This window comes from Lithobates pipiens, unplaced genomic scaffold (genome assembly GCF_037356315.1).
Source record: "Lithobates pipiens isolate NorthernLeopardFrog02 unplaced genomic scaffold, aLitPip1_a1.2 Scaffold_28, whole genome shotgun sequence".
Classification (NCBI taxonomy): Eukaryota; Metazoa; Chordata; class Amphibia; order Anura; family Ranidae; genus Lithobates; species Lithobates pipiens.
In genome coordinates, this window is record NW_027507789.1 from 157,586,415 (window position 1) to 157,611,199 (window position 24,785).

The following is a 24,785-nucleotide window of genomic DNA, read 5'->3' on the forward strand; positions in this document are numbered from 1 at the left end:
ATGATGTATACACAAAAAAGCAAGCATGTACCCATTCAAACACAACCCTGAAAAAACAACAACATATATGCTCTATGGATATTCTCACACACAAGAACGTACATAACAAATTTAAAACTAAAGTTAAAAAAAAAGAAGGAATCAAAGTGTTCAGATGTATTTGGAAATATAAAAGTGGTGCTGTATGTGACTACAAAGCTGTATGTTTGAGTTGGGTGTATTGTATGTGGTGTGTGTTTATGTAGACATACTATTATAAAAAGTTTGTGGTACTGTGAATGATTAACCAGAGAAATGTAATGGTTGTGTATTGTGATGTAATACACCACACTGGGAAATCCAGCTACATTCAGCCCTTCTTTGTTCTGTTGTGCTTTGAATGGCCTCAAAATCTGAATTTATAACCTGCCTATAGTGTCAGTGCCTTGCCTGAGTACAACTTACCCAACTATGATCTATCTATCTATCTATCTATCTATCTATCTATCTATCTATCTATATAAAACGCTTTAATGTACCATACATTCAGATATTAATTCACCTTCATTTTCCTCCCTGGTCGTATATTTTATATCTATATATCTATATAGATAGATAGATAGATAGATAGATAGATAGATAGATAGATAGATAAATAGATAGATAGATAGATAGATTTATCTATCTATCTATCTATCTATCTATCTATCTATCTATCTATCTATCTATCTATCTATCTATCTATCTATCTATCAATCAATCTATCTATCAATCTATATATAAAATATATAGATAGATAGATAGATAGATAGATAGATAGATAGATAGATAGATAGATAGATAGATAGATAGATAGATAGATAGATAAATCTATCTATCTATCTATCTATCTATCTATCTATCTATCTATCTATCTATCTATCTATATAGATATATAGATATAAAATATACGACCAGGGAGGAAAATGAAGGTGAATTAATATCTGAATGTATGGTACATTAAAGCGTTTTATATAGATAGATAGATAGATAGATAGATAGATAGATAGATAGATAGATAGATAGATTTGCTGCTGCTGATTTTTTATTATTTTTCTTCTTATTATTATTATTATTGTTATTATTATTATTATTATTATTAATAATATTATTCATATCATTATTATTACTCATTATAATAATACCATCACAATAATTTTGAGTATTTACAATTATTGAAAAATATTTCCTGAACATCTTAAAACCCATTCGATTAGAGGCATATTTTGAGCTCAAAGTGAAAAAAAACTTGCGTTTCTGATTGGAGCTTACTAGCAGAAAAAAAATGTAAAACTCTACTAAACTCGTCTAGACTTTGTACAAAAAATGCTCTATATGAGCATTTTTTTTACCTCCCAAGAGAACAGACGTTTTTTTAAGCCCAGTGTGCATGGAGCAGTTGTTGGGAGTAATGTAACGGTGTGGAGCACATTACTGCTACCAGCCAATATTGTTCTCTCTCTGCAGCCAGCATAAATATTTAATGGCAGTCCTAGAGAATTTCTTATTTGACTGCAATCAGGTTTACAGACTGGAGCAGTGATTAAATAACCCTTGTCACCTACACAGCTTTACCCCATACTCACTTAAATCTATCTATCTATCTATCTATCTATCTATCTATCTATCTATCTATCTATCTATCTATCTATCTATCTATCTATCTATCTATCTCATGTGCAATATGTATAAGCCTTTTGGAATGTGTATGCTGTCAATATTTATGTTCTAAAAATAAATGCTCCTTCCTCCTGAATGAATACAGGTATATTGCACTCTTGCTTATATTGCACCCCTATGCATGCTATGTTCTCTATACTCTGCAGTCTCATCCATAGAAAACCAGGTTGCCTTTGTTGTGATAAATGGGATGATGATTTGATGTATGTAGAGCAAATCTCTGGCCAGGTATTGAAAGACAAAACAGGAAGCTTTGTTGCATTGTGAAGGTACCTGAGCCCTCCACTCCTCACTACCTATTATCCCCTAGCTAGCTAGGTCCTCTCCTATAGTTATGTCTATGTAATGGCTGAAAAGTTGAAACTTTAATAAACAACAATAGCTCCACCCTTGCCTACTTCTATGGCTGTAATGTGAGAGTCCAAGCTGCCCAGGTTCCTATTAGCTGCTATGCTATGGCAAATGATCCCGGATAGGGGTGGCTGCAAAAGCTTAGAAATCTCTCTCCACGTTTGAGATTCTCATCAGATGATGATCCTGAGAAATTATTCCGTGTGGACAGCATCATAAACAACACAACTCTCCCACAAAACACACAATGGCATCAGCAGCACAGTGCTGACACCTCTATTGTCATAAATCAAGGGGATTGTATGGGAATCATCCTAAAAATCCTGTCTGAACGACTCTGTGGGTATAAACACACATAGAGGACGAATGGGAGGAAATGAAGATTGCTATTTGTCACCATTTACGACAATAACATTAATAAGACACAATAAATTTACATGGACATAGACAGACAGAGGGAATCCCTGCTACTTACAATAATCCAGCCCACGGTGTGGCTCTGATCCCACTTGTTTTATGCCAGCCTCTCTCTCTCTCCCTCTCTCCCTGTGCCTCTGCTCTCTTCTTCTGGATCTGCTATAGGCTGTTCTTTAAGGACAGTTGGATTTCACGTCAGACACAAGGAGACCATGTCTGCGATTTTCCTGACGAATACATATCTATCCTGCAACCTCTGCATTAATTATTTAATGAATCACGTGACAGGGAAGGGGAGGAGGGGGTCTCACTTCCATACACAGAGGACCACTATGACCTTCCACAAAAACATCGGGGTCTCTTTATAGTAAGAACTGGAAGAACATGCACACCATATACATGCACCTACTTTCTTGTGTCTACATCACCATCAACCAAAAATGACATTCGTTGAGACTAAATAAATAATAATAATAATAATAAAAAAAAAAAAAAAATATATATATATATATATATATACACACACATAACATTACTTTTGATATTGGTATTAATGAAAATAAATAAATAAATAATATATATATATATATATATATATATATATATATATATATATATATATATATATATATATATATATATATATATATATATATATATATATATATATATATGCACAGACTGACACTAGGGTACAAATAATAGCGTTACAAAACACACATGCTTGTGTCTACATCACCAGCACCAAACATAAAATTACATTTGATATTGGATATATGAAATAATAATTATAATATTAATAATATTTATATAAATATATATCTATCTATCTATAGATAGATAGATATATATCTATATATCTATATCTATATCTATATATTGCACAAAATGACACTAGGGTACTGACACGGTACACATAGAGTTACAAAGACACATGTGTTTGTGTCAACATCACCTGCACCACGCCACATAAAATGACATTTGATATTGGCATTGATGAAAAAAAAAAAAGAAATAATAATAATATTAATAACAATGACTATATATATATATATATATATATATATATATATATATATATATATAAGAGATAAATCTATATATACCACAAGTATTGCACAATATGCTATATACTAGGGTAATCGTGTAATTCACAAGCTGTAGTTGTATATACAAAGATACACCCACTCTACTTGGTCTACAAGCACACATTATCATCCCTTAATATTAATATAAAAATGGGAATATTGTCTAAATATTATTGATAGTAATGGGAAAGGAGTATATATATATATATATATATATATATATATATATATATATATATATATACACTTTGATGCAAAAATGCTATACTACACTAGGGCAAACAAAATTCACAAGCTGTAGTTACAAAGAAATGTATGCACTTCTTTATATATATATATATATATATATATATATATATATATATATATTGGAATGACATAATAATGACTTGAAATGAGATATATAGCTTCATATTGGAAAAAAATGTCGAAAATACACCTTAAAAAAAGATCTGTATTAAAAAACAAAGAATCTAGACGTGTGGATGAGTTCTTCAAGGAGTCTTTTGGGGAGTGCAGGGGTGCAGATAAATGGTAAGTTTATGTAATGAGCAGAAGAGATTGATTTAGGAATTTAAACAAGCTGGTTTTATTGGGTGTCATAAATCTGTCATTGAGGAGGGTGAAGTGGAGAAATCTCTGAGCCTCAGCCTGGGCTCAGAACAATAGTGAATCTCTTCCTGCTATTCATTTTGACTATCTCTTCTCCACATTCACACTCTCTCCGTTTTATCAGTGCTTTGTAGGTGGACACGAATATACTTTTTTTTTTTCCTTTTTGTCTGTAGTGGAAAAATGGCACCTAAAAAAACGCTAAAAAGAATACTTTGTGAATTTTAAATTGCTCTGAAATTTGTCACCAAGTTAAAAGGTCCTGGCATCAAAATAGATACTATTTCTCCAGCTTTGAGGAGTATATATATATATATAATAACTACAGCATGTAGATCATAGATATAAGTGGACATATATACGAGCTGGCTTTCTAAAGGAGTCAAGAACCTTCACTTAATAAATTGTGTGAATATTCATTTCATTTATTCAATCAGGTGAAAAGCAAATGAATTAATCTGCTCATGATTGAGTATTCAAAGTAATCACGAATTGTCTTCTTACCTGATTTGTTAATTAAAATTAAAATTCACACTATTTATTAAGTTAGGCTGCCAATGCATGTTCAATATTCTTGTACAATTTCCCTTTAGATTTACCAAAAAACATATAATATGAGGTCAAAACTAAACAACTTTCAATTGCATCCAATTCGGCAGATGCTTGAACTACATAGTTTAAGGTAACTCTAAAGGGAAATTGTATATTGTATAGATAATTGGACATGTATGGCCAGCCTAAGAGTCTCAGATCCTTTAGTAAATCAGCCTCATGTATGCTGTGTGCTGTGTATGGTATGTACTTGTGTATGGCCAACACCCAGACTAACAGAAGGATATGATTGCTATCTACCTTTGAAAAAGAAAGAACAATGTAGTAGGTGGAGTGCTAACCCTAGGGCACGTGACAGCCTATGTTGGTTTTTTTTTTTTTGGTATACAAGATATTATACCTATACAGGCATACCCCACTTTTAAGTGCACAGTGGAGTTTATTTACTAAAGCTGGAAAGTGCAAAATTATGCTCACTACTGCATAGAAACCAATGAGCTTCTAACCCCAGTTCAATTAAGCTTTGGTAATAAAACATGGAAGCTCATTGGTTTCAATGCAGAAGTGAGCCTGATTTTGCACTTTCCAGAACCCCAAAAATTGGGTATGCCTGTACATGAGATGTAGAAGGCCTGCAGCCAGATCCTTGCACAATGCATTCACCTTTAGACCTGCAGCTCTGATCTTTCTGGAAATCTTGGAGTTTGGTGTTTTGCTCTGTGTAGGAGATGTTAAACACAGCTTTTTCCGACCTTGCAGAGGTCATGGGGTTTCCTGGGTCATTCTCTGCTCATTACACTGTCTTGCCCTGCAGATGAACTCACTGCTCATTCCTTCCTGCATTCCTTGCCTTTTTTTTTAACCCATGCACATATTTACTTGACCCAAATACAGGCTGTGATCACCACAAAAATAAGCACAATTTCTACTGAAACAAATGATTTGAACCAAGAGTAGAAAGGGTGCAAAAAGTCCTATATTTAATACAATCAATGTGCATAAACTATTGTCATACTAATATCTAAGGTAATCTATTAATGGTTATTAAATTATGCATAAAGGGGACATGTGGTGCAAAGGCTGTGTAGCATAACAATAGCATAAAAAGCAACAACAACATAAATAAATAAGTAAATAAATAAATAAACAAAAAAAAGCACACCAGATAAGCAGCTTGCTTGGATTTGTCCTGATACATTGAAATCACAACTTCAAAGCGAGTTTTTTGTTTGAAACACAAATGTGACAGGAGGTAATAAAGCAATAAAACGTTAGCTTGACAGGGCTGTGTTACCTTGAGCGATACCGGATCCTGGTCTCAAGGCTTCCAATTTCATAGCCATGTTTGTAGAACTTTTCCCGAAGTCGACAGAAGGGGAGAAAAAAAAAAAAAAAAGAACTAGATGCTCTAATTCAGACTTTCTCTGGAGGATCCAAAAAACCCTTTCTCCTTTTTTTTTTTCTCCCAACATACGGTCCGCGCAGATCTTCTGTTGAATAACAAAGACATGGGGTAAGTATTTTTTTTTAACGAGTGATTAATGATTTTTCTGCATAATTTTCACATTTTTCTTGGGACTGTGTCTACAAATAATGGTTGTGAACTTTACATTCAGCATTGCCCATTCTGTTCCTGAAAAAAAGACCATCTTTTATTTCTTTCTCACGAAAAAAAAAAAAAAGAGGAACAAATGGGGAGAAGAGCTGCAGATGTAGTCTTTAATTCAGAAGCTGGGATTGAATATTACCAGGGACATTATATTTAAACGAACTAATTTAAAATATTTAAATACATTTAAAAAAAAAATCTGTGATTACTTTACTTATGTTTTACATTTGTCTCCTACTACCCACCTGTCTAATATTTATCTGGTACATTTATTAAGTGAGTATTCCAAGTGGATCACACATTTAAAATGTACTATTGAACCTTAAAGCAACCTTAAACAAATGGAAAGTAAAAAAAATAAAATAAAAAAAGAATAATAAAAATCATATTTAGTTCAGAGTTGAAATTCGGTAAGAGAGAGAAAATGAAAATTAATACAAGGCCGTGTCTCACAAAAGAAGCCATTTGTCTTCTTGATTATCTATTTGCTTGTCAGGGTTTGAGCTATTGCAGTGGCCAAGCTCCTTTGTAATATAAAAAAAACACACGAAAAAAAGGAGGAAAAAATGGAAACACTGAGAAACATCTGTGCAAAAAAAAAATCAAAAATCAAAAAAATCAAACAACTCTTAATACAGACATGTTTATACTTTTTAACCTGGTAATAAAATTTCAACAACACCAGTGTTAGCAATAGCCTAGGTTTAAAGTAATATAATTTTAGCGACCTCCCAAATAGCTCGGGTTAAAGACATATTATTTTAGCAACCGCCCAACTAGCTAGGCTTAGAGTAATATCATTTTAGCAACCTTCCAACTAGTTAGGGTTAATGTAATATATTTTAGCACCCTCCTAACTGGTTAGGGTTAAAATAATATAATTTAGCAACCTCCCAAGTAGTTACCTTCTAACTAGCTAGAGTGAAAGTAATATCATGATAGCACCATCCCAACTAGCTAGGCTTAAAGTAGTATCATTTTAGCAACCTCCTAACTAGCTAGGGTTAAAGTAATATCATTTTAGCACCATCCCAACTAGCTAGGCTTAAAGTAGTATCATTTAGCAACCTCCTAACTAGCTAGGGTTAAAGTAATATCATTTTAGAAACCCCCCAACCAGCTAGGGTTAAAGTAATATCATTTTATAAACCTCCTAACTAGCTAGGCATAAAGTAATATCATTTTAGCACCATCCCAACTAGCTAGGCTTAAAGTAGTATACTTTTAGTAACCTCCTAACTAGCTAGAGTTAAAGTAATATCATTTTACAAACCTCCTAACTAGCTAGGGTTAAAGTTATGCTAAAATAAACTTTCAGTGAAGTGTTATTTGTAGAAGGATGGTGTCATCTATTATGTACAGTGTAACAAATAATGTAAAAGATAAACACTACTTACAGATAGACTTGCCTGTAGGCTCTCCCTAAATGGAGGTGAGTTGGCAATCACACATAAACACACATCCACTTGAGAAAAAAAAATATTTATTTATATAATATTTACATGAAGCAAAAAAAAAAAAGAGGCAGATCCCACAACAAAAAAAGTCCAGAATTGGTGTTCAGGGGTCTCCTGCTCTTTGTTTGCTTGTTCTTTACATTTGTTATATACATATATATATATAGAGTAGACTGACATATCAGCTGGAGATTATAAAGGCTTCACCCCATCTTGCCATGTCATAATCTGTTCTAGGTGAAGGTCTGGAGATGTTTACAGTCCCCCACAGGGTGCTAAGGATGAGGGTGAAATATACTAGCAATTGTACAACAATAATATCTACAAAAGAAGGACTTCTAAGTCACACCACCAGTCTTGGCTATGTACATAGGACATGTTTTTTTTCTTTTTCTTTTTTTTTTATATGTGTGTAGATGTCAGAACCGACACTGGACGTCCTGCTGTAGCAACAAAGGCAGAGAAAATACAGTTCTGCCAGGACAATGAGCCTCATTTATTAATATGAGCGTCGGTTCTGTCAAGCGAGGTTCATCCTTTGTACCGCAGTGTAAACATGACAAATGGGCAAGAGTTTGGCGTGATTAAAGATGAAACATAGATCTATCTTCTCCAAATCTGAAATCTATCTACAGGCTCCTGAATGAGGCAAGGAACAAAGCCAAAGCTGCCTCACCCCCAGCTCAGTCCTTCTTTCATATAAATAACAAGAATGTCTAGTTTTCTATTGAGGCTGCAGGACTATTGGGGACCCCTTGCCTTGATTTTGGGGTCCCCCCGGCCCCTGGTGGCTCGACGTTGGGCTGGACCTTATTTTCGTATTTGGAAGCTTGTGGTCTTTTTTCCACTTCATCCTCCTGTTTTGGAACCAGATCTTGATCTGACGCTCAGACAGGCGCAAAGTGTGCGCAATCTCGACTCTACGCCTGCGGGTCAGATAGCGATTGTAGTGAAACTCCTTCTCTAGCTCCAGGACTTGCTGTCTGGTGTAGGCTGTGCGGGAGCGCTTGGTTTCTCCCCCAGAATAAGAACCATTGACTGCAAAAAATCACACACAGTACAAGTTCTGTTACAGGAGGATATGGAAGTCCATTATAGTCAATAATCATGAATAATAAAAAAAAAAGAACTGATGTTTGCTTACCCCCCATGAATATTACACAGCCCAGCCTCCTAGTTATGAGAGTTATGAACTGTTTAACAATTACAGTAAAATAAATAAATGATTTTAGTTAATAATCATGAATTTAAAAAAGAAAAAGAACTGAGAGTTTGCTTACCCCACAAACCATGGGTAATATACAACCCAGTCCCATACTTATTGCATGATGGCTTTGAACTATACAACCCAGTCCTCTAGTTATTGCATGAGAGCTATGAACTATACAACCCCATATCCTAGTTATTGCATGTGAGCTATGAACTATACAACCCAGCTCCATAGTTGGTGCATGGGAGCTATGAACTGTTTTACAATTACAGGAAAAAGACTATATCCTTTTGGTTAATAATCATGAATAATAAAAAAAAGAACGGAGTGTTTTCTTACCCCACAAGCAATGGGTAATATACAACCCAGTCCCCTAATTGTTGCCTGAGAGCTATGGACTATACAACCCAGTCCCCTAGTCGTTGCATGAGAGCTATTAACTATACAACCCAGACCCCTAGTTATTGCATGATAGCTATAGACTATACAACCCAGTCCCCTAGTTGTTAGATGAGAGCTATGAACTAGTCCCCTAGTTATTGCATGAGAGCTATGGACTATACAACCCAGACCTCTAGTTATTGCATGATAGCTATGGACTATACAACCCAGTCCCCTAGTTGTTGGATGAGAGCTATGAACTATACAACCCAGCCCCCTAGTTATTGCATGAGAGCTATGGACTATACAACCCAGTCCCCTAGTTATTGCATGAGAGCTATGGACTATACAACCCAGTCCCCTAGTTATTGCATGAAAGCTATGGACTATACAACCCAGCCCCCTAGTTATTGCATGAGAGCTATGGACTATACAACCCAGTCCCCTAGTTATTGCATGAGAGCTATGGACTATACAACCCAGTCCCCTAGTTATTGCATGAGAGCTATGACCTGTTTTACAATTACAGGAAGATAACGATATCCTTTTAGTTGATAATCATGAATAAAAAAAAAGAACTGAGTGTTTTCTTCTCCCCACAATCAATGAATACTATTCAACCCAGTCCCCTAGTCGTTGCATGAGAGCTATGGACTATACAACCCAGTCCCCTAGTCGTTGCATGAGAGCTATGGACTATACAACCCAGTCCCCTAGTCGTTGCATGAGAGCTATGGACTATACAACCCAGTCCCCTAGTCGTTGCATAACAGCTATGGACTATACAACCCAGTCCCCTAGTCGTTGCATAACAGCTATGGACTATACAACCCAGTCGCTTAGTTATTGCACGAGAGCTATGGACTAAACAACCCAGTCGCCTAGTTATTGCACAAGAACTATAAACTTTTTATTTTTACAGTTAGAAGGATAAGGATATAATTTTGGTTAATAATGATTAATAAAAAATAAAAAAAAAACACTGTCCTTAACTAGAGTGTTTGCCTACCCCCCCTCCCCCAAGCCATGAATAATACAAAAGCACTGCCTAAACCCAGTCCCCTGTCCCTTCTATGTGTTATATAAGGGCCATGTATTAACTATTTAACATCTACTAGAGAATATGGATGTCCTTTTAGTTATTAATCATGAATAATAATAATAAAAAAAATTAAGTGTTTGTTTAACCCTATCCAAGCCATTAATAATACAATAGCACTGCTTAACCCCAGCCCCCTATTCCTTGTAAGTGTTATATAAGGGCTATGTATAAACTATTTAATATCTACAATAAAATATAGATGTCTTTTTAATTAATAATCATGGATAATAAAAAAATAAAAATGTTAAGTAACGTGTTTGCTTACCCCCATCCAAGCCATCAATAATACAAAAGCCCTGCCTAAACCCAGGCCCCTAGTCCTTCTATGTGTTATATAAGGGCTAGGTATGAACGGTTTAACATATAAAAGAGAATATGGATGTCTATTTAGTAAATAATCATGAATAATAAAAAAATGTTGTTAAGTAGAGTGTTTGCTTACCCCCATCCAAGACATGAATAATACAAAAGCACTGCCTAAACACAGTCCCCTATTCCTTCTATGTGTTATATAAGGCTGTGTTACGTAAGGGTTATGCATGAACTATTTAACATCTACAATAGAACATGGATATCCGTTTAGTTAATAATCATGAATAATAAAAAAAAAATGTTAAGTAGAATGTTTGCTTACCCCCATCCAAGTCATGAATAATACATAAGCGTTGCCTAAACCCAGTCCCCTATTCCTTCTATGGGTTATATGAGAACTTTTTAACAGTTACAAGAGGACGTGGAAGTCCTTGTAGTTAATAATCATGAATAATAAAAAAAAACACTGATGTTAAGTAGAGTATTTGCTTACCCCCCCCCCCCCCCCCCCCCAGCCATGAATAATACACAAGCGCTGCTTAAACCTATCCCCTAGTCCCCCTAGTCCTCCTAGTTGTTACATGAGAGCTATGAACTTTTTAACAGCACCACGTTAAAGTGACAGGATGTAGTGAAAGTTTACCCAATCTGCCACTTAAACACAAATTAGAAACCACATAAAACCTTAATGTAGGAAGGTCCAGAGCACTAAAAAGAGGCTTTGGAGAAATTTAAGGAGGATGGTAAACTCTACTTCAAAGGCAGTTGGCCAGGCAGGGCAATAAAAATTTATGGAGGATGTAATTATACCACCCTGCAAAAACAGGAGATCGTAAATTTAAAAAGGGACACACGATTTCCAATTGCTGGCTTTAGTGGAGAGAGAGCAGAGACAAGTGGTGGACTTACCAGTGGAGAGGTGCGCCTTCTTCATCCAAGGGTAGACCACTGGGCTCTGGCAGGAGGATGGTGGGGGCTTGTGGTCCATAGATATTTGACTGCAGGACGGAGGTGAAGTGGGGCTTGTGCTCTGGCATGGATGCTTGTCTTCAGGAAGGAGCCCAACTTGGGGGTGAGTCCGGGGAGCCAACATGGAAGACTGGCGTTCGGAGCTCTGGCAGGAGGAGTAGCGTTGGCTGGTGCAGGCTGCTCGGGGGTAGGTTGCTCCATGCTGGAAGCTGTTTTCTCTCTTCTGATTGCTATAATACTCTGGAGAGTGGTTGGAAAGGTAATCACTGTGGGAGTATTCCTCACACGGTGGGAATTTGGGGTCCACATAATTGGAGCTGATCAAAAACGAACTCATGGTCATTTATTTGTTTGAATTGCACCCAAAAAACCCCATGTACAATTTATTCCTGTAGTCCTAGTCGTTTTCCTGTTTGGTAAAACCCTCCTACTTTACTGTCAAGTGAACAAAGTTGGCTTTGCATGTGACAGCAGGAGCCAATAGGATCCTTCCCACCATCCCCGGATAAGGAAACGTGCTCCATAGCGCAGGAATCATCCAGTAAGTCATTACCCACCCCTCTGAATACATAAGGGGGGGTACCATGTAGAGCCCCCTATATGAAGGTCCACTCTATGATGGGACTCCCCCCTGACTCTTTAATAGGCTCTAGTTAATGTACTGCAAAGATGATGTGCCAGCTAGAAGCTTTAAAACTACAAAAAAAATCTAATGAGAAAAAAAAAAAGCAAAAATCCCAAGGAGGAGGTGGTGTGGCTGCAGCTGCCGCACTGCTCTTCTGTGTCTGCAGACAGAGGTTTGCAGGCAGAACTGGCAGAGACAAATCTGTCTTGTTTTGGATCGATAGAAAATTCATCTACTAATTCGTGATACTTGCTTTACTAAATTCCATTTAGTCACATTATTAAATTGCTCATTTGAAGTCAGAGTAAGCAACAGGAAAAAAAAAAAAATGAAGAAATATGAACTACAGCAAATGATCACCTAGCTTAAAAAAGGCACCACGACGAGACATACTGCACATAACAATAATGATAATGTTAAAATAATAATTTAAAATAATAACAATGATAATAGTAATAATGATGATGATATTATTATTATTATTATTATTATTATTATTATTATTATTATTATTATTATTAATAATAAAGTTAAATATTAATACAATAAATTATTATTAATAATAATAATAATAATGTACAAAAATGATAGTAATAATGGTGGTAGTAATATAATAATAATAATAATAATAATAATAATAATACTATTAATAATAATAAGAAGAAGAAAAATAAGAATTTTATAGTGCCTTTCTATGTTAATCAATGTTAATAATTAGAGGTAATTATATTAATTATTAGATGTTCGGAGTGAATAAAACACACCACAAACAATCTAATAATCTCCAAACTTTATTAATATCACAAAACAGGCATTTTCATGTATGCAATATCGTATGTTCCTCCCGTGTCCGTAGCGTTTATGTCAACTGCATATCCCCCCAGACACGAATTTGTGACCCCACTGTCTTCACACAAATTCGGATCTACAGGGTACATACAGAAGACAGACAAATCTGCTCGTATCTTCTCTTATCTGCCTGCATTCTTCAGAGTCGGAGTAGAAGAATCCATATTGTCTTTTTTTCTTTTTTTTTTTTTTAAATCCTTCCCAAATATCGTGCATTATTACGTCACAGATCGCTAATATGAAGTAATCCAGTACCACAAAACACACACACACACACACACACATATATATATATATATATATATATATATATATATATATATATATATATATATACATACACATATATATACACACACATATATATATGGGCATACTAGAACATGGGCTGCTTTGTTTTCTGGATCTACATGGATTTTGCTCGGTCCATCCACTCTGCAACCATGCATTAAAAAATCAAACCTGAGCATGGATTTTATATATATATATATATATATATATATATATATATATATATATATATATATATATATATATATATATATATATATATATATTTCACACACACACACACACACACACACACATATATATATATATATATATATATATATATATATATATATATATATATATATATATATATATATATAATGGTAACTACATATAACTAGATGTATAACTATATATATAATATATATATAATGGTGACTATTATTATAGGTAAATCAATGAGCAATTACAACAGAAAATAGGGCACACGTTGAGGTAGGGACACTTACATTTGCAGTATAAATACCTGCCCAATACAATGTACATACAAAGCTCATACTCATATTAAACCATACATGCATTAATGAACGTTTCTTTCAACCCCTTATCATTAAAAATGGTCGTTAAGGTTTAAACTCTCAACAGGCCATAAATAGCTGAATGAAGTCATTATTCTAAGTGACAAAATAAGAACCAGCAAAAGAGTATATTAGAAGGGAAAAAAAACATGACATTATAATAGTGCCCTCAATTATATTTCTCACCAATTTATGGTACTAATCCGGTGATTTAAAATGTCTGCGGAATAGTCCCACTTATCTGCATAAATGACTCAATCAACAGATCGTAATCACAGCACAAACATTTAGCAGGTCACTCTGAGTTTATTAAAATTAAAAAAAAAATACAAATTACCCTTCATAATATAATCATAATACAGAACCCACTGGAAGTCACCTATGGAGATTGCACCGTGTGTAATCAGCACAGGGACAGAGAAACTGCCTTAAGGAGGCCACACACTATACAATGTGATTGTACAAGCTCTATACCATCTTCTTTTGATTTGTAGAGCATTTAATATGAAGAAAATCCAAGCAACTGATTTTAATTTCTAACATATATGTAGGCAGGCCCTTGTAGTATGTCGCTGATTGTAGATTTAAAGGAGATTGTACAATCACATTGTATAGTGTATGGTCAGCAGAAAGGAGCCAGCGATTCTAGGTTTGACCTTTTATATATTTTTAAAGGCTTTTCTACAAGAGACACTTTTGATAAAAAAAAAAAAAAAGGATACTTCACACCTTTAGTGCTTGCTGAAGTTGATTTACTAAAGACTGTTCACTTAGCAAAGTTCATGTAAAATATGAATTCACTTTGCAAAGATAACATTTATAGAAAAACAGTGTTTATTGCAATAATCCAATCAGGTGCACGCAAATATACCTTTGCACATATTTAGTTATTTAAAGGGATCACAGCTTCACTTTTATTCGGCCCCCTTACTGTATGGAAATACATCAACCTATAATTTGCCAAATCTTCTAAATATGTTTTTTTTTTTTTTTGTGTTCTTAATTTTTTCCCCTTTTTTTGTGATAGCTTTCAAAATGACAGGTGACCTAGCAGTAGTTAGTAGGCCACCTTTCCCAGTGAGCTCTGCCAGCCATCTACAGCAGAGGCCTTCTTCATGTTGGCCCCTTTTCTTAAAGCAGAAGGCCATCAGGAGAAGCATTCCTTAAACCTGCAAACCTTTCCCTTTGTGGCCTAGGTTCAGTAATACAAATTATATTACCATTAAACTAATTTCAGCACAAAGCAGCCTTTCATTTACACAGCAGTTTATCAAGTGTGCCATGCATAGTAAAACTCTACATATCTCTCTTAAGAATATTATTCTTACCTGGCTGACCTCAGCACCCCACCCCCTGCTGTGCCTCCACCCCACCTCTTCTCTAGAGCCACATACCTTTACCAGTCCATGCCTCAGCCTTGTGCCTTTGTCCATCCTAGAGGGGACTGCACACTTCTAGAAAATATAGATGAAGCCCTCTCCTTATCTTCTGCCTCATCCTCCTGATTCCATATATTAGATGCAATTTTAGGGCAGCTTCTTAAAGGGATCTGCTCCTTCTCTTGGTCAGTAGCAGGCCTTGTGAGCTTATAGGACTCCCGGGTCCCCGTTTTTTGGGGGGGAAATTAATCTCATACTTTTGTCAGTCTTTGTTAAACAGTGAGGCGTGGTGTGTGATTGCCTTTGGCATTTTCATATTAGTTACAAGCTGTGACCTGCGATTCACCCTGTCCTGGCCTCTCCCACTCTGCACATTCAGGAACCATGGCTGCTCAGCAGTACTGGGGCATGGGCTGCTTGGATTGCTGGATTTGCATGGACTTTCCTCGGTCCATCCACTCTGGACCCCTGTATTCAAAAATCAAAACCTGAGCATTCATATGTTATATATAGATATATAGAAAGAGAGAGAGAGAGAGAGAGAGAGAGAGAGAGAGAGAGAGAGAGAGAGAGAGAGAGAGAGAGAGAGAGAGAGAGAGAGAGAGAGAGAGAGAGAGAGAGAGAGAGAGAGAGCATTGATATTGTATATCTATCTATCTATCTAGATATAGATAGATAGATAGATAGATAGATAGATAGATAGATAGATAGATAGATAGATCTGTCTATCTATCTATCTATCTATCTATCTATCTATTTATTTATTTACACACATAGGGGTTGATAGTTAAAGAAAACAGCATAAATAAAAACATGTGCATAAATAAACAAATAAAGCAAATAATATATTATTTGTTTATATTTTCTATTATTATTATTATTATTATTATTATTATTATTATTAATAATAATAATAATAATAATACTATATATATATATATATATATATATATATATATATATATATATATATATATATATAGTATTATTAGTATTAATAATATATTATTTGTTTATATTTTCTATTATTATTATTATTATTATTATTAATAATAATAATAATAATAATAACACTATATATATATATATATATATATATATAACCTAGCCATGACACACACACACACACACACACATATATATATATATATATATATATATATATATATATATATATACACACACACACACACCGATATATGCACATACTTATCTGGGTTGCTATTTACATAGAAAAAAAATCTTACTTTTTTTTCCTATCTTTAACATAGCAATAGAGCTTCCAAAACAAACAATTGCCTTTTTTTTCTTTGTTCAACGTGTATTACAGGTGTATTTTCTGTAAACATGAGACAGGTTGTGCTTGGTAGTCAGGATTCATACTTTATAACAGAAGGAGCTTTGCAGCCACGTGGATAATATTGTGGAAATAGGGATCCTTTATTCTAGTATGTATCATTTGTAAATTGAGTGAATTTGGTGTATTTTACTACTACTATTATTACTACTACTACTGCTACTACTACTAATAATAATCTAAACAGCAACAACAACAATAACATGCTACTACTACTACTACTACTACTACTACTAATAATAATAATCTAAACAGAAACAACAACAACATAATAGATAGATAGAAAGAAAAAAGTAAGTAAGAAAGAAAAAGAAACAAACAAAAAAAAACAAAGAAAGAGAGAATGAAAGAAAGAAAGAAAGAAAGAAAGAAAGAAAGAAAGAAAGAAAGAAAGAAAGAAAGAAAGAAAGAAAGAAAGAAAGAAAGAAAGCGAAAGAATAAGAATCTCAAATGCTTAATAAACGTAAATAGCTGTGCAATTAGATTCTTTAATCTATTAATTTTTAGCTCATGTATTCTTTTTTCCTTATTTTCATTGTTATAACAAGCTGTGTGTTTTTTTTTTTTTACTAATATACGTGATGATATTGAACTATTGTTTGTATATTTCCTGTTATTTTTCTTGAATATCCCAGACTAAAAAAAATAATAATAGAAACTTGCACTGCACAGTGATTCTCGGTGTGATATATTTGATGTGCTTTTAACCCTGGTTGTAGAAACGTCTCCTATTGTTTATTATGATAGGAGCAGCACTACCATAGATCTGGAAACCTTGTGAAACATGACCTGTGTGACATCTGATATTCTGACGTACAAACTAATGGGACCAATAATAATGATTAAATTCGTTATTCTTCTTATTATTACTGTTAATAGAGGACGATCCGCGTGTCAAATGTACATTACTAATAGACTTTTGTAGTTATTATGAAATATACTAAGTCATTGGTTGCAAAAAAAAAAAAAGACATTTCTTAAATTTGCACCACTTGCAGTACTTGATTTCTACTATATCTGCCATTTCCCTTCCTTGGAATGTTCTGAGAGTAATATGGGGGGCTTTTACTCAGTGATATGGCTTGGCCTAATAACAAAAATCACAATAATAATAATTTCGGCATGGCATGCTGCTTTTCAGTTCTGATCTGTATTACTAGCCCATATGACGTATACATTACTGTGATCACGTGCCCTCCTGATATTATCACGCTTATGTAATAAAACGATGACAGCCATGTATGTTGGATTCTCATTCCTGTGCAATATTTGAATGCAAAGCACATTATGCAGTTGTGCATAGACAACACTGATACTCCATTTGAAATATTTAAAATAAATTTTACCATCATTTTAGTAAACCCCTTGGCTTCAAAACAGATCGATGTTTTATCTTGTGTAGAAGCAATGCCTTTTCTTACCTCACTTTATTTAATTAAATTATACTTATTAGTATATACTTATAGAATTATTAAATTAAATCTATAATTATGTAGTTATGTCCTACATTAATAAATCGGTCGCATTATGTGATGCATTTTTACTATGAGTATACATTTCACCCCATCTTCCATCCATTTTTAGTGCAAAGGAATTGTAAAAAAAACTAGGAACCGAATTTGGTACTGATGTTATCTAAAATAAACATTTACCCCATCCTGCAATCACCACTATTACTCATTTTAGTGAAAAAGAATCGTAAAATCCCTTGGATCTGATTGGGTACTGATATTATTTCTCTCTAGCAGTGTGTACACACCTCACCATAACAACCTGGGTAGTGTAGATCTGCAACAGTGTGTACACAAGTCCACATGCCGGATCTATAGAAGTGTGTGTAGACATCTACATAACAATCTGGTAGTGTATACACACCTCTTTATACCCATATTGAGCTATAGCACGGTGTACACATCTCTGTAAACAGCAGTGTGTGCACACCACTAGACACAAGTCTAGATATATAGCAGTGTAAACACACCTCTACACACCAGTATGGATCTACGGTAGCGTGCACACCTCTACACAATAGTATGGAACTAGAGTACCATGTACAAAACAGTTTAAATATGTAGCAATGTGAACACTTCAATACATTATAGTGTGTACACACCTCTACATAACAACCTTGATTTATAGCACTGTGAACACACAACAGTGTGTATACACCTCTAAAAAACAGTCTAGATTTATAGCAGTGTGTGTACACCTTCACACACCAGTCTGTATCTAAGGACCTCCTTATAATGGTCTAGAACTATAGCACTGTGTACACCTACACATAGCAGTCTGAATCTATACCAGTGTTTAGACTGAAGCTATACCAGTGTTTACACACCCCTGGATAACTGTCTGGTCTATACCAGTGTTTACACACCCCTATATAACTGTCTGGTCTATACCAGTGTTTACACACCCCTATATAACTCTCTGAGTCTATACCGGTGTTTACACACCCCTAGATAACTGTCTGGTCTATACCAGTGTTTACACACCCCTATATAACTGTCTGGTCTATACCAGTGTTTACACACCCCTAGATAACTGTCTGGTCTATACCAGTGTTTACACACCCCTATATAACTGTCTGGACTATCCCAGTGTTTACACACCCCTATTTAACTGTCTTGGTCTAGAGCACTGTGTATACACCTCTATAAAACAGTGTAGATCTATAACAGTATGTATACACCTACCAGTCTGGATCTAAGGCAATGTGTGCATCACTTTTACAGCCTAGAACTATAGCACTGTATACACCTTACACATAACAGTCTGAATCTATACCAGTGTATACACACCTCTATATAACAATCTGAATCGATTGCAGTGTATATGCTTTTGTATAAGAGTCTAGAGATATAGCAATGTGTACACACCGCAACATAACAGTACAGATCTATAGTAGGGTATACACCTATCTTAAAAACACTCTAAATCTATAGTAATGTGTATAGACATTTATGTAAGCATCGATCTATACATATGTATGTGTACACACCTTTGTATACATATTTTATTTATCTATGTGTAAAAACCTCCATGTAACGATCTAAATCCGTAGCAGGGTGCACACACCTTTACATAACACTCTTGATCTATAGTAGTTTGTACACACCCCTGTATAACAGTCTACATCTATATCTGTGTGGACACAAATCCAAAATGCAGCCCTGATCTATAGCAGTGTGTACACACCTCTAAAGAACAATCTTGATCTATAGCATGTGTACACATTTCCACATAGCAGTTCGGAACTATAGCAGTGTGTACACACCTTTACATAACACTCTGGATTTATAGCAGTATGTACACACCTACAGAACAGTCTGCATCCATAGCAATGTGTGCACACCTCTACCTAACAGTCTGGATTTATAATAGAGTGTACAGATTTCTACATAACAGTCTGGATTTATAGCAGTGTGTACTCAACTCTACAGAAAAGTCTGGATTTATAACAGTGTGTACTCACCTCAACAGAACAGTCTGGAATTATAGTAGTGTGTACAGACCTCTACATAACAGTCTGGATTTATAATAGAGTGTACACATTTCTGCATAACAGTCTGGAATTATAGTAGTGTGTACACACCTCTACAGAACCGTCTTGATTTATAGCGATTTGTACACACCTCTACAGAACAGTCTAGATTTACAGCAGTGTGTACACACCTATACAGAACAGTCTGGATGTATAGCAGTGTGTACACACCTCTACAGAACAGTATGGAATTGTAACAGTGTGTACACACCTCTACAGAACAGTCTGGATTTATAGCAGTGTGCACACATCTCTAAAGAACCGTCTTGATTTATAGCACCCCTCTACAGAACAGTCTGGAAGTATATGAGTGTGTACACACCTACAGAACAGTCTGAATTTATAGCAGTTGTACACCCATCTACAGAAAAGTATGGCTTTATAACAGTGTGTATAAACTGTATACACCTTTACAGAACAGTCTGGATTCATAGCAGTGTTTACACACCTCTGCAGAACGGTATATATTTATAGCAGTTAGTGGAATGCTCTAATACGAGTTTGTGTGTGTTCTAACCTCGAAATAGAAAATCTATCTCTTACACTGTGTACACACCTCTTCTATAGCTATAGCAGTGTATGCACAATTCCAGCTAACAGTCTGGATGTATAGTATGAGGATCATGCTCCAGTGAGTGGCTGTATTTAGCTCCAGCTCTGGTTCAATACAGCAATGATTCACACACAGCCTAAACTTTTGACCCTCCACTTCTTGACCTCATGAACTATAATATGGTGCTAACAAGCCCTGTCAGGCGGCCCTGGGGCTCAGGCAGACACATTCTGTGTCCTCATCTTTTTCTTCTCTGTCCCTGGATCCTGCTTTCCTCAACCCACTAATTCAATATCATTTTATTAATAAAACCCCGAATTAAATATATGATTGCAAAACACGTAGGGCTATTATTCAGCAATGTACTGTCATCAGTGCCTGTGCGTAATTACTTAATGACTGGTTATTTAAATTACAGTAGCTGAATACATTATGGTGAAAAAATTCATTATATATATATATATATATATATATATATATATATATATATATATATATATATATATATATATATATGTATAATGTTGAATTACATGCTTTAATATTGAAGTAACTCTCTCTCTCTCTCTCTCTAAATAGTTATTATACTGTTGAATTACATGTTTTAATATTGAAGTAGCTGTCTCTCTCTCTCTCTCTCTCTCTCTCTCTATATATATAATATCTATATGTTAATGTACAACTATATTTATATATTTTATGTGTCCTTATGTGTAGAATTGTAGAGAGTAACCTTCCAGTGAGCGGTCAGCTAATGCTGGTAGCTATGCAGTGTCTGTGAACTTGGTCTAAAGCGGGCTCTGCTGGTCATTATAGGGTAGTGCAAGTGCTAGTTTCATTGCAAACACCAACAACATTGATGAAGAATTAACTTTTTAATTTATTTAGGCAGGATCAGATTGTAGTAAAATATTCCTGATATTAGGCATTAAGAAAACCTTTTGCTCAATTGAGAATAAAAGTAATGAATAATACTCCACATATTTTTTTCTGTAAATATTATTTTGCAGCAGTCTATACCACACACACACCACAGACACACTGTGTATATGTATATATATATATATATATATATATATATATATATATATATATATATATATATATATATATATATAGATAGATAGATAGATAGATAGATAGATAAATTGACAGACAGATATCCAAACTGCAGTTTATATCAGTCAGCATTGCATATATGTGTGTGTCTACATCATATATATATATATATAGAGAGAGAGAGAGAGAGAGAGAGACATACATACATGTATATATATATATACACGCTGTTCATACACACACATATATATATGATGTAGACACACACATATATGCAATGCTTACTGATATAAGCTGCAGTTGGGAAGCAGAATCCTCTAATCTGGTTTTCAGAGTGCCCCTTGTGGGTGTGCTTCTTCCTGGCAGAGGAGGTTGAACAGTATTTGGTACTATGCTTTGCACCAGACTGCTGACCTCGCAATGATCCCTTTTCTCTATGAATAATTGATGGGGTATGTGCACCGCTTCTCCCATTCAGCATGCAAACCCCATTATACTGCTAAAATGGCGATTTAATCGTTTAGAATAGCTGCGTTTTTTTTTCAACTCATTTGTGCCCCTTTTGCTTTTCATTTGATATTCCTAATTAAATCGTTTACCAGATCTCAATCACCTCACAAGCAAATAAAACAGTGCACACATTTCAGTTCACAAACTTTTCTCCAGTTAAGAGGAGGGAGGGGGGGGGGGGGGGGGGGGGGAGAGAGACATTTTGGTAATTATAGAAATGTTAATTCTGGGAGGCAAAGTCATGTAGGAAAGGTGAACGAGGGTTCAACCATACAACAGGCTGCGAGGTGAAAAGTGCAAAGAGCTGGTGCATTGGCAGTGACGCACTGCGATGTTCTCATGCAGGGGAGCTGGCGCAGTACTGCAGTGCAAGTCCTGGGCGAACACTCCTCACCCTTTCCTTCATCTTTATTAATACAACCTATTTATTTCTATTAAGGTTGGCAGAATAAACATATCTTGTTTAATTCATAGCAGAAATTTGTAGAAGAATTTCTTCTACCAGAAAACCTGATCAAGCTGCAGATGTGTTATATATATATGTATATATATATATATATATATATATATATATATATATATATATATATATATTGGATAGATAGATAGACAGATAGATATGGTTTCTCTACCAGAAGTAGGGTATATGTGTCCATGTGTGTTATTAACATTCACATATTCTAGATCTTTTCTAGAGAATAAAGCAAACATCTGAGACCTATTTGCACTACTCAGCACAAAATAGGCTTTTATAGATATATATTTTAAATCAGTCATAAAAATGCCATTAGTTATAAAGCAATAAACAGCCATATCCCTGCTTTCCTGTTTATTCTGCAAAACACTTCATCCACTTGGAGTGCAGCACCTACCACCCAATCCAACCCATCCTACCCCTGCTGCATTCACTTCCTGACTACTGTGCATAGGGGCTTTATACTGTTTTTTTTTTAAATACCACTGTATATATATATATATATATATATATATATATATATATATATATACACAGAGAGAGAGAGAGAGAGAGAGAGAGAGAGAGAGAGAGAGAGAGAGAGAGAGAAATATAAACATATTATATTATTATCTATTATCATTGGTATTTTATATTTTTGTCTGCTATGCTGCAACCCTATTTGGACTTTCTTCTATATATGTGCATCTATCTATCTATCTATCTATCTATCTATCTATCTATCTATCTATCTATCTATCTATCTATCTATCACATAATATTTATACATATATGTGGAATTTACAAATATTTTTAAAGCAGATGAATTCATATACCAAGTTTAGTGACCCCCCCTTTTTCCCTCTACCCCCAGCCAGCTGTAATCTGACTCTCCAAACGACCCTTTCAGATTATTCGTCATCTGCAATTCCCTACAAATCCATTTCTCATGACACAAGTGGAGTGAACTTTGAGAACAGGACCCAAAGCCCACAACAGATGTTACATATGTCTGCAAAATTTCGTGATTTTCTTTTTTTTTTCCCCTGTATCTATAACGTTACAGACAACACTGACACTATTACCATTTTTTTTTAATATTACCTTTTTGGTCTCCACAAACAAATATAAATTCTATATAAAATTTTTTTTACTGCTCAAATATTGCTGCCAAAAAAAAATAAAAAAATCAAGATAGAGCAGACAAATGGCTTTTCGCTATCCCATACAAATCAATTCCCCAAAACGTATCTATATTGATATAAGAAAAAAACATGATTTGCAAACATCACACGTACTGGTATAATTCTTCCTATTTTAGGAACAAATACAATTTTTTGTGTGTTTATTTATGAAAACTGTGATATGTTGTATTAGTGACAAATCACAATGTTGCATGTTTCCACTCCAGTCTTATCTATCATATATGAATGTTGAGGAGTTAAATAATACATTACCTATATTCAAAAAAAATTATATATATATATATATATATATATATATATATATATATATATATATATATATATATAAACAAATAATAAAACATTTCTGGTAGGAGTGAAAAATGTTGCATTTCGCTTGTGTATTTTTTTTTTAAATGTGCCATTTTCATAGGATTAATCATGTTTCATTATAATGCGGCGGTCTTCTGCCCAGTGAATTTAAATGTTAAGAATGTGTCATTCTGTAGGGTGTAGGAGAGATAAGGATATAGAAAAAACTTACTTTTGATGTCCTCTACAGAGAGCAGGAAGCCTGCACTGTCTGCCATTCCCTGTAGCAGCTCATCTGCTGGTGTACTCACTGGCTGCGTCCCTCACAAGCCAGTTAAACTGTCACTTAA

At 34.6% G+C, this 24,785-nt stretch overlaps 2 protein-coding genes across 6 annotated transcripts in view; both read right to left on the bottom strand.

Annotated features, from left to right (window-relative positions):
- Positions 1-24,785, bottom strand: part of HOXB3 (homeobox B3) — an 81,340-nt gene that overhangs the window by 40,237 nt on the left and 16,318 nt on the right. Inside the window, exons 1-2 of one of the 5 annotated variants that reach the window (XM_077459766.1) lie at positions 24,668-24,781; positions 6,013-6,208 (exon numbers count right to left, since the gene is read on the bottom strand). The gene's annotated coding sequence lies outside the window, so the exon portion shown is untranslated. Of the gene's footprint in view, positions 1-2,524; positions 2,705-6,012; positions 6,209-7,724; positions 7,864-15,477; positions 15,674-24,667; positions 24,782-24,785 lie in introns of those variants that run through there. The other 4 variants (XM_077459767.1, XM_077459769.1, XM_077459765.1 and 1 more) reach the window with 4 other exon arrangements.
- HOXB4 (homeobox B4) lies at positions 7,794-12,718 on the bottom strand. The gene is made up of 2 exons (XM_077459773.1): positions 11,699-12,718; positions 7,794-8,822 (listed from the first exon to the last, which is right to left on the bottom strand). Exons 1-2 carry the CDS (start codon positions 12,099-12,101, stop codon positions 8,509-8,511), a joined length of 717 nt encoding a protein of 238 aa, XP_077315899.1. The 5' UTR covers positions 12,102-12,718; the 3' UTR covers positions 7,794-8,508.